Raw genomic sequence first — 12,337 nt, 5'->3', positions numbered from 1 at the left:
TGGAAACCTAGTTTTTCAGGAAGCTCTTCAAATAGAAGGCTGACTAAATTGTCTTGGAGCTCAAGAGTTATTTGCACTAATACAGCTTAACTTAAAACAACTTTTTATCTGATTTCTCCTTCCCCCTTTCCCCTTTTTGTTTTTAAGGAGTTCATCTCTACTACGTAGGTGGGGAAGTGTATGCTGAGTGCTTAAGTGATAGCAGCATATTTGTACAGAGCAGGAACTGCAACTACCATCATGGATTTCACCCTACAACTGTATGCAAGATTCCCAGTGGCTGCAGCCTAAAAATTTTTAACAATCAGGAATTTGCTCAGCTTTTAGCTCAGTCTGTCAACCATGGATTTGAGGCAGTGTATGAGCTCACCAAAATGTGCACCATTCGAATGAGTTTTGTAAAGGTAAATACATTTTGATTTTGTATCTAAGCATTTAAATTCTCTCTGGATTGAGAGAGGTTCAAGCAAATTATTCAGATTGACTTTGATACTATTTTGCACAAAGTTATTTGTGATGTAACACTTCTGCGTTTTAGTCTGACTCCTTATGTTGGAGTAGCATTATTGTTTGATCTTTATACTTGCCAGATGAGTATGCTTTGCCATAGTAGTTCAGTAGGCCGCCTGCTCCATCTGGTTATATTAAATGGTTCCTTTCTCAGATCAGAAACGTGCTATAACTTGTAAACTTCCACTTTCTAAGGAAACTTGTAATGTGCACATACGCTAATGGAGCAAAAATAATGTGGCCTGCTGGACCACCAACTTGGCCGTGATATGAGAAAAATGAAGAAAAAAAAATATATGAATGACAGTTTAACTCCTCCTCGTGCCTTCCTCGGTTCTTTCTCCCAATAAAGCTTCAGATCATAGACACATATATTTCATCAATCCCTTGGGCCTTCAATATACGTTTTTAGTAGAATGAAGAGAAACTTACTTTTTAAAATGTATGCAGCCAGATTGTGCCTTTCTTAAAAAAGAAATCCTTCAATATCATGAGTTTTAAAAAAATGGCTTTGTATTAGTAACTGATCTGACTCTTAATATAGTAAAAAAGGTGACTTGTTGCAATAAGCTCTTCTGCATCTGGTCTTTAAAAATATGCTCAATATTGAGTATTTAAAGTTGAATAGGAGGCTATGCCTGCCGAACCTCCTGTCGTGGTGGGTAGGCAACCTCGCTCTCACCCTCCATTGCAGCCTAAACAAAACTCCACTGGTGCAACACAGCAAGGGAGCCTCCCCGGCCTCACCGCAGTACCCCTGGGCCCTCTCGGGAAGGAAGAACCAGGGCCTGTATCCGTAAAGAAGGCTGGGAAGTTGACCTAACAGCCCAACTGGCATCTTCCCTGCCCCGCTCATCCCGATTCGCTTTCATGCAGTGGTGCTGGGAAACCAGATCTGGGGCACATACTGTCCTGTGGACCGGATGGTTCGCAGCTTGCTGTCTTGTGGCGCAAGTGAGTCAGTCTCCCAGGGCTGGCTACGAGCAGCCAGGGGACACTGCCACTGCTCATCTTCCTTCTTGTCCTAGAAGCTGAGCAGACTGGCCCATGTCGCCTCTTTATTCTCCTGTAGCCACTTCCTCTCCTTGATCTCTTTTTTAAAGAAGAGAGGGTGTTTTGATGGGTAATGCGCACAAATGGGATTTTACATCACAACTAACTGGTTAAACATTAATTTAAATCAGTTAACTGATTAAATGAGCTGGGTGAGGGGCACTCCAGCCCACCTGCCCTCCCCCCTTGTTCTCCCACCCCTATCGGCTAGAGCTGCCCTGGCTGGGGTGGTGGTGCTCCCCTGCCTGGGGCACACGGGCTGGACCACCTATGGTTGGGGGCTACAGCCCTTACCAGTTAACTGTAACCTGTAAGGGGTGAGATTTACTGATTAACCTTTAACATCCCTACAGCACAGTAGATTTAGCACATTTGTAAAGTAATTTGTGTTAGTGTCATGGAGCAGTGATGCTCTTAAGTTTCATTGCTTGTGGCGGCCACTCTTCCAACCTGTCTGTGTGGTTCTTGTACAGTATCCTGTGGAATGTGTGGGAATATCCTTGTTCTCACAAAGAACTTTGATAATTCACTTGGTGTTAATCATAGTAAAAAAGCATCTGTCCTGATGGTCTGAAGGGGGGAAAAACATGGCTCTAATTTATAAAGAAAGTCTCAGAAGTAAAGAATTCTTCTGGGCTTCTAAAGATAATTCATAGATTAAAGGCCAGAAAGGACCATTAATCACCTAGTCTGACAAGCTGTATAGCACAAGCAATAGTACTTCCCTGAGTTAATACCTGCGTCAAGTCCAATAACTTGTGGAATTACAGCCTCTCTCACTTGGAGTCTATTAATTATCTTGTACAATGTTATGTTAGTACTTTATCCTGTTATGTACCTGTTTCATGGTAATCCCTAGGAGCCCAAAATTAGATTGGAACCATATCCTGTTGTATACTTTACAAACTTCATGCTGACAGTCTTTTCCCCAAAGAGCTTAAACAACAGAAGTTAGGAGAGAGGAAGTATTCAACTCCAAAAAGGAGTTTAAAGAACAGCTAGCCAAAAACTCAAAAGGTAATAACAAATTGTTTAAGTACATCAGTAGCAGGAAGCTTGCTAAACAACCAGTGGGGCCCCTGGATGATCGAGATACAAAAGGAGCACTTAAAGATGAGAAAGTAATTGTAGAGAAACTAAATGAATTCTTTGCTTCAGTCTTCACGGATGAGGATGTTAGGGAGATTCCCAAACCTGACCCATCCTTTGTAGGTGACAAATCTGAGGACTTGTCACAGATTGAAGTGTCATTAGAGGAGATTTTGGAATTAATTGATAAACTTAACAGTAACAAGTCACCAGGACCAGATGGCATTCACCCAAGAGTTCTGAAAACTCAAATGTGCAATTGCGGAACTATTAACTATAGTTTGTAACCTATCCTTGAAATCAGCTTCTGTACCCAATGACTGGAGGATAGCTAATGTAATGCCAATATTTAAAAAGGGCTCTAGAGGCGATCCTGGCAATTACAGACCAGTAAGTCTAACATCAGTACTGGGCAAATTAGTTGAAACAATAGTAAAGAATAAAATTGTCAGACACGTAAAAGAATGTAATTTGTTGGGCAAAAGTCAACATGGTTTCTGTAAAGGGAAATTATGTCTTGCTAATCTATTAGAGTTCTTTGAAGAGGTCAACAAACGTGGACAAGGGGGATCCAGTAGATATAGTATACTTAGATTTCCAGAAAGCCTTTGACAAGGTCCCTCACCAAAGGCTCATATGTAAATTAAGTTGTCGTGGGATAAGAGGGAAGATCCTTTCATGGATTGACAATTGGTTAAGACAGGAGACAAAGGGTAGAAATAAATAGTAAATGTTCAGAATGGAGAGGTGTAACTAGTGGTGTTCCTCAAGGTCAGTCCTAGGACCAAGCCTATTCAATTTATTCATAAATGATCTGGAGAAAGGGGTAAACAGTGAAGTGGCAAAGTTTGTGGAGGATACTAAACTGCTCAAGGGAGTTAAGACCAGAACAGACTGTGAAGAACTTCAAAAAGATCTCACAAAACTAAGTGATTGGGCAACAAAATGGCAAATGAAATTTAATGTGGATAAATGTAAAGTAATGCACATTGGAAAAAATAACCCCAACTATACATATAATATGATGGGGGCTAATTTAGCTACAACTAATCAGGAAAGAGATCTTGGAGTCATCGTGGATAGTTCTCTGAAGATATCCACACAGTGAGCAGCAGCAGTCAAAAAAAGCAAACAGGATGTTAGGAATCTCTTAAAAAGCGGGATAGAGAATAAGATGGAGAATATCTTGTTGCCCTTATATAAGTCCATGGTACGCCCACATCTTGAATACTGCGTACACACGTGGTCTCCTTATTTCAAAAAAGATATACTGGCATTAGAAAAGGTTCAGAGAAGGGCAACTAAAATGATTAGGGGTTTGGAACGGGTCCCATATGAGAGATTAAAGAGGCTGGGACTTTTCAGCTTGGAAAAGAGGAGACAAGGGGGGGGGGGAGATATGATAGAGGTCTATAAAATCATGAGTAGTGTGGAGAGAGTAAATAAGGAAAAGCTATTTACTTTTGCCCATAATATAAGAACTAGGGGCCATCAAATGAAACTAACGGGCAGCAGGTTTAAAACAATTAAAAGGAAGTTCTTCACACAGAGCATAGTCAATCTGTGGAACTCCTTGCCTGAGGAGGTTGTGAAGGCTAGGACTATAACAGGGTTTAAAAGAGAACCTCCATGAATTTATCTAGTTAAGTCCATTAATGGCTATTAGCCAATATGGGTAAGGAATGGTGTCCCTAGCCTCTGTTTGTCAGAGGGTGGAGATGGATGGCAGAAGAGAGATCACTTGATCATTACCTGTTTGATTCACTCCCTCTGGGACACCTGGCATTGGCCACTGTTGGCAGACAGGGTACTGGGCTGGATGGACCTTTGGTCTGACCCAGTATGGCCATTCTTATGTTCTTATACCCATTTTATAAATGGAGAAATTAGACACCGGGATTAACCTTGGCAACGGTTACTTAAGTCTTGAGTCAGAATCAGAACCCAGAGTTCCTGAGTCATAGTTCAGTGCCTTTACCCTCAACACCCTCCTTCCTCTTTGTTTTCCTTTTTTCCTCAAATTACAACCTTTTTTGCTTGTATTGGGGGGGGGGGGAAGGGTTGTCTCTTAATACCTGTAAATGTCTAATAGTCTAACTTTGTATTTCCTATTGGCAAAATTGGATTGAGAGTATACACTCATGTTAAAGGTATAACATTTCTTCATTTTTATAGGGTTGGGGAGCGGAATATCACCGGCAAGATGTCACAAGCACGCCATGCTGGATAGAAATTCATCTTCATGGGCCCCTTCAGTGGCTGGATAAAGTACTTACACAAATGGGCTCACCTCTTAATCCCATCTCTTCAGTTTCATAGAGCTGCAGTATTACCTTCAATTGTATCTTTGGTGGACTTATTTTTAATTCTAGGGAAACTTCCAGTGTGGATACTGTGAGCTAGATGGAGAACAGATATGGGTTTAACTTTTACCCCCTTTGTGACCAATTCCATTGCATATTGATTCACTTTTAAATTTCAGTTTGTTCTTGTGATCCTAAAATGATAGTTGAGCCCTGCGGTGGGTTGGAGTCTTATGAGAAACTTGCAACACTTCTCCTTCCCCCCACCCACTCTATATGAAACTTACAGGCATAGGTCTAACGGGAACATCTTCCTCATTGTCACATTGGGACAAGAGTTTTGAAGGCAGACTTTAGGAGTAAATACATATAATAGATTTTAGTGTTACTTGAGCTCTACATTCTCTTTTAACACACGTGGCTCCAGATTTCAATCAGTATTAAATATGTAGCTGTGTAACATCTTATGGAAGATGTCTGTAGTAAAAAATTAGCCTTTATTACAGCTAAGTTTGCCTCAATTTGAACAATGTGATTTAAGTGTACACATCTTGAAATACTTTTTTTACAGATGGATGATGTAAAACATTTGCTTTAACTTTTGGAACATGCAGCCATAAACACCATATACATTATAGAATATCAATTATTAGCCTTGTCCCATTCCAATTTTTTAATACTACTTTTAACCACCAGTTAAAGAGTAATTGATAAAGGTAAACTTTTCGCACTGCTGTGGACTATATACACCTATGCTCTTTTGGATGTAATTGCCAAGACCTAGCTTTTTTAGGTACCCTTTTGTATTTTAGCATAAACTCTATTTTTTATAAATGGCAGAACTTGCATTGCAAAGGAGCTAAGTTCTCTACGTATCTGTTTTACCTATCCAGAATTGGCATATTTAAGCCTCTTGAATCATTTAGCAGTTATTATGCAGTATTAGTGATGACCCTGTACTTCATATCCAATACATATTTGATTAATCTCTCATTTTCGTACTGTTTGAAGACTGAATGGCTTAGCAAATTGGTGATTGAGTGCAGAGCCTTTTATTTATAGATCAAATGCAAGTGGAGTAGGCAATTACCAAAAATCATTACTGTCAAGACTTGTCCTGTGTGAAATGGTGAACTTCATCCCATTCCTGATGAATTTTTCCCCTCCTGTAATCTAGGCCTAAAGTTGGCATTCTTAGCAGAGACACTAATGATTGAATGTAGATAGGGATTCAATTGCCCTTTCTCCCACACTGGTGTATGACTGTGAGAAGACTTGTATTACAGCTGCCTGCTGTATGTGTTGCTTCACCGAGTGAATTACAATGCCCAGCCTTTCAACACAAACACTAAATAAAAAAGGGAGAAATCTGAGAGTAACTCCTTTTCCTAATGAGAGAAATAAATATGTTGTGGAGAATACTAAGTGAAATGAATTATGGCTCAATTCTTTAAGTCTAATGTTTTTATGTACAGAGTGTCAGGCCTGTTATGTATCTTCTTCACCTTCCCCTTTCTCTATCCAAAACCTGTTTCTTATCCACTAAAAGATAAAAGATTTGGGAGGTAGCCTGAAAACCCAAACTCACGTACTTACTAAAGGATGCTTTATGTAGCTAATTACTGCAGTCCCAGGGTATTGATTACTTAAGTTGTTCTTGTGTCCTTTTATTGAATGATAAAGTTTGTGCTTAAATGTGGTAAATCACTGTATCACATAGTACATAAGTAAATCTTTTTCAAGGAACAAAATTGTTTACAGATCATGATCGTTTCTTATGAAATGCCTTAAAGGAATAAAGCTAAATAGATAACTTTCACACATCTATAATGCTGTCTTGTACAGGAATAAGTATTTGTACTTGATCTTAAACACTTTAAATAAAATGTTTTCAGGAAAAAAGGGAGTGATATTACTTTGTCATTTATCTTGTAGACCAGTGTTTCTCAACCTTTTTTTTTTATAAAGTACCCCCTTTTCCCCAAAAAAATCATAAGTACCCCCTTTAAAAAAAACAAAACATTTGTACCCTGAATACTTAGTTTTCAAACACACAATTTTTTTCCATCGCAACACATTTGTTTAAACAACTTAATTGTAGCCAAGCATGAAATTTTTGGGTGTAAAAAGTAAAAAAAATAAGAAAGCACTGTAAAACTTAAAACAAAAATTCAGTTTTCTCCAAATTTCAGTTGTTGATGTACTCCCCAGACTTCTCTCATGTACACCTGAGGGTACTCATACAGCTGGTTGAGAAACACTGTTCTAGACCATTATTTATTCCTTTGAACTTCAACCAATGATGTGTATGGGTTTTTTGTTTTGGTTTTTAAAAGTTACAAATTCAGATGTTGCCCGTAAGATCAGGGCTTCCATAGTCAAAACATTTTCCTACATCCATATTTAAGTTTTGTGAATCTACATATAATTCTATATCTACTATATGTTTTCTTAAATAAATTTTCTGAATGTCATGACACATCAGCTTAGAGTCAAATCTCAGTTGAAGGACCTATAGTAAGTCATCCAAGGTTGACTTTTATATTGGCTTCCTCTATGCTCCTGTATATGCTTAAATTTTAAAAAATGATTCAGGAATGAGTACATGAGCCTGAGCCAGTGCCTAATGAGAAACTAATGCACAAATAGCCAGGCTATTATAACCTTAGCAATACAGTAGAACCTCACCGTTATGAACATCAGAGTAATGCAGTGTCCAGTCAACCAGATACCTCATTTGGAACTGGAAGTTTGCAATCAGACAGCAGAGATTTCCCCCCCCCCCCCCCACCTTCTCCTCCCCTGTCCCGTCCCCCCCAAATCAAATGCAGTTAAACTACTAGAAAAAGGGGAAAGCAGCATTTTTCATCATAGTAAAGTTTCAAGGCTGTAAAGTCATTGTTCAGTTGTAAACTTTTGAAAGAATAGCCATAATGTTTAGTGTAGGGTTAATGAATCTTTCAGAACAATCTCCATTCCTGAGGTGTTCATACCCGCTGCCTTCTTGCTCATACATACTCTTTTGCAGAAATATGCCAGCTAAGGGCTGCTGTTGAGCTTTAAAATTGGTGCTTATCATAAATATGAGGCCTCTGTAAAAGATTTCTAGTTTTCTAACTTTTATGGTGCAGCGCCACGATATGTTTAGTTATATCTGGAGGGGTGTACCACAGTGCACACATCTCGGAGGATAAGCGGACAGAGAACTGCTTGACACTAAATAGGTGCTACCAGCTTTGCCGTCATAAAATTTAAACCTATCATGCTATGCTTGTGAGTTCATTGCTAGCAGGAAGGGGTGGCCTGTCCGTATAGGTGAACTAGGCGGGCGCCAAGTTAAATAGGGTGCCAAATGGTAGTGTAATATCATTGAGGGGTTTGGAGGTGGGGGCGCTGATTCCATGGTTCACCTAAGGTTCCAGTTGCTGGCAGCTAGTCTAGGGCCGCCCCTGCTAGCAGGTATAATGTTGTAGGTAGAAACTAAATGGGTCAGGATCTTGGGAATTAAAACCCAACACTGGTCAGACTCAATGTTACTCTTTTAAAAAATTATTTTACCTTATTTATACAGGATAACTGACTTCAATCTTTGGTGGGCATGTTTCTATTTCTTACCATCGGCAATTATTAGTCTTATTGGTAATACCATCAGAGAGCTCAAAAGATGGAACAGGCAAATACATAACTACCATTTTGGCCTACTCAAAGCTGCTGTGACTTCCACTCCATGTATTTCAATGGTTTTTACCCATGAAAGTTTATGCCCAAATAAGTCTGTTAGTCTTTAAGGTACCACAGGACTCATTGTTTTTCCAGATAGACTAACATGGCTACCCCTCTGAGTGAAAGTTTGGAGGGAAGACTTCAGCCTTACGAGTTATCAATCCAGAATTTTTATGAGTATTACATTCACTTAATTGAAGATAAGGGGCAACATTGGGTTAAGAGATTGGTTCTACACAATCTGTACCTTTTTTGGTATGGTTGAACAGAACTTTTTTTTTTTCAGAATGACTAGTTAGTCAAAATAATTGAGCTGCTTACATATAGTGATTGCTTTAGGATTTCTTAAAAAAACAAACAAACCCCATCTTAATGCTTGGTCTGTTGCCTGAAACTATTGATCTCTTTCCATAGTTAGTGTAAAACTTGTTTTCCTACCAAAAAAAAATAGTGTTTTGTAGTCTATGGCTGGAAAAAATAACATGTCAAGATTTGCCTAGCTTGAAATACTCTGGAAACTAGTGTTTTATAGCTAGCAGTCTTCAATAAATAAAACCCATTTTAAATGGTTTTCCTGAAAGGAAAGTTAGTTTTTACTTTCTTTTTTTGGTAATCATGAAGTCTCTTTCCTTATGGAGGAAACCCATTCTGAATTCAAATTGATAGACTAAATCATTGTGTTACAATGTAACTGTGCTTTATTATGCTTCTCCAGAAATCTGCTTTTATGTTTATTGATAACATAACCTTTATGCTTCTGTTTACATAGTAGTAAACATGGTTTTAGCAACAAGGTTTTTTCATTTAACTGTCTTCATTTTGTTAACTCTAACTTTAGTTTTCGTTTTTAAAGATATATTTTGCATACTGCTGCCCATATTTGAATAAACATGAAAATTCCCCTTTCAGAATGGCTTTTTTTCCTGTTTTGCTCTAAACATAATTTATCAGCTGCGTCCAGTACTTATACATGTCTATGTCTATATAGGTATGTTTGAAAAAGTATAATCTGAATTTCCTACAAGGTATAATGACCCATAAAATCTTCATTATTGTAATTGTGGCCACTGACGTGTTATAGGTATTGCTCCTTATAGAAGTGAGAATTAGAAATTTAATTCCATTGACAGTTTGATTGGAACATTTGAGATTAGGGCTGTCAATTAACGCATGTTAATGCCTGCGATTAACGCAAAGCACAATTAACATGTTAATTTTTTTAATGCACATTAATCGCAGGCATTTCTGCAGCACTGCCCCTTTAAAACACCACCAGGGCATTTCAAAGGGGCAGCACAGTGGAGGCTGGGATCAGCTGGAGTCCCCAGCTGACCCCAGACTCAGTGCAGTGCTGTCCCTTTGAAATGCTGTCATTGAGCCCGGGGACAATTGGGGACTCCAGCTAATCTGATCCTGGGCTCTCACGGTGCTGTCCCTTTGAAATGCCTTGGTGGCAGCGATGCACAATGCCTGGGGGTCATCTAGGAATTCCAGCTGACCGCAGGCTCCGCATTGTGCTGACCTTTGAAATTCCGCGTTTCAAAGGGGCAGCACCTGCACAGCTGATCCCAGGCTCCTGTGCCCCTTTAAAATGCAGCAGAGGTGTTTCAAAGGGGCAGCACAACGTGGAGCCCGGGGCCAGCTGGAGTTTTATTATTCTTTAACAGTGCGATTAGTTGCGATTAATTTTTTTAATCGCTTGACAGCCCTACTTGAGACTATTCTGCACGTCTAAAGAAACTGGTTACATGCTTCCTAGAACAATAGGATTTGAGCATACCAGCGCACATGCAAGATCAGGCCCTAGGGTGAGGATTAGATATAGTCCCATTTTTCAAACATAATGAATGCCCATGTTTTTAGAACTCTTGCATAGTTTCCAGAAATGGTTTTCCTTGAGGAACTTCTCATCATTACTATACAGGTCCCTCTAGGAATCTCCCCACATTGTAGGATTTTAAAACTGAATGTAATTAAATACAATTGTTTATTTGAGAGAGTATTCTTTTGTCATCTGGTTTCTGAGGTAAGCTGACTAACACATATTAAGGAACGTCACTAATGAAATTGGCTTATGTACAATGTCTTTTATAATGTATTTTTATAAATCACTGAATATACTATGGATAAAATACCAGCAATTTTACAGCAATTGTTTGCCATGCATAAAATCTTATCTGTAGGACTCTACCAAATTCAGATTCATATGGCTTATGAAATCTGGTCTTTTTGGTGTGCTTTCCCCCTATAGTGTACAGATTACACAGGGGAGACCAGCATTTCTCAAAATGGAGGTCCTGACCCAAAAGGTAGTTGTAGGATGGTCACAAGGTAATAAGGAGGGGGTTGCAGTATTTCCACGTTCACTTCTGTGCTGCCCTCAGAGCTGGATAGCTGGAGAAATGCTGCTGTTACCCAGGTTCCCGACTCCGAAGGCAACCTCCTTTCAGCAATAGCACAAAAGTAAGGGTGGCAATAATATATTATACCACCCTTCTGTACTGCTGCTGGTGACAACTTTTGGTTTGAGGGCTGGCCTCTTAGACAGCAGCTGCTGCTCTGCAGTTGCCCAGCTCTGAAGGTGGCACCACTACCAGCAGCAGTGCAGAAGTAAGGATAGCAGTACTGCAACTGCCCCTTCCCTACAAACTTACAACTTCCCTTGCTCTGCACCCACAACTCCTTTTAGGGACAGGATCCCTACAATTACAATACCTGCAAATTTCAGATTTAAACAGCTGAAATAAAATTTACATTAAAAAAAAATCCTGTGTCCATGAAATTGACAAAAATGAACTGTGAAATAAGCCCTACTTATTTAATGAGATTCTAGCTAATAATTTTTTGAGATACACCTCTGGCTAGCTTAAGTCTTAGACAACCAAGCATCAGCAGAACTTGAAAATAGTAACCAACAGCTTTCTCTTATGAAGAAGAAAACTAGGAATATTCCTTTTGAAAAGGTTTCCTTAAATATTTCAATAACATTTAATATTAGTGTTTTTATGAAAAGAGCAACTGCCTTCATTATGGTTTGATCTCTGTTTACAGAATTTTTAAAGCGGGGGAGGAGTTCGTGTTCTTGTCAAACTTGTACATATCTTGGTTACTAGAGCGACTGGTTTATGGTTTTAGGGTAATTCCTGAAGTGGTGAGAGAAGGGCAAGTTAAAGGAAAAGTTGAAGCTTTGGTAGAATATACACCAAATGTACTAGATACAACTCTTTCTTTAATTTTTAATTTTAATTTAATTTTTTATTTTATGGAAGGGATAATTGGACTGAAAGATCAGGAATTTTTGCTATGAGCTCTATTAAGCAATTAGAAAGAGCTGGGGCCTGAGGGGAGAACTTGAATAAAATCAGAAACATATTTTCAAAGTGTTTTGATTTTTGAAAACATGCCAGTTTCGAATTGATTTGAACCAAATTTTACCTAGAAATAAATGCCAGTACTTGGCAATTCTCTAGAATCTATCTGAGACATGTGCACAGTGGTTTTCAACCTGTGATTTGGACTCCATTGTTGTTCATTCAACATAGGTGTTTGTGCCCCTGCGGTGTTTGTGCCCCTGCCACATGCACTGGTGTTCATTGGAGTGGTACACGCATGCTGGACTATATAGGATGCTTCCTGGCCTTTACCTCCTCATTTCCTTC

General features: G+C 39.0%; 1 protein-coding gene across 6 annotated transcripts in view; it reads left to right on the top strand.

The window, feature by feature from the left end:
• Positions 1–5,094, top strand: part of SMAD5 (SMAD family member 5) — a 40,828-nt gene extending 35,734 nt beyond the window's left edge. For all 6 annotated transcript variants that reach the window (XM_006116021.5, XM_075900440.2, XM_075900438.2 and 3 more), the window contains 2 exons: positions 148–404; positions 4,828–5,094. In XM_006116021.5, coding sequence (XP_006116083.1) covers positions 148–404; positions 4,828–4,971 — 401 coding nt within the window. In that variant the 3' untranslated portion in view covers positions 4,972–5,094. The remainder of the gene's footprint in view (positions 1–147; positions 405–4,827) is intronic.
• Positions 5,095–12,337: the final 7,243 nt, after the last annotated feature.

The sequence above is a fragment of the Pelodiscus sinensis genome, chromosome 16 (genome assembly GCF_052426305.1).
Source record: "Pelodiscus sinensis isolate ZL-2025 chromosome 16, ASM5242630v1, whole genome shotgun sequence".
Taxonomy (NCBI): Eukaryota; Metazoa; Chordata; order Testudines; family Trionychidae; genus Pelodiscus; species Pelodiscus sinensis.
The sequence above is the reverse complement of the archived record's forward strand: the minus strand, read 5'-3'. Positions and strand labels throughout refer to the sequence as shown.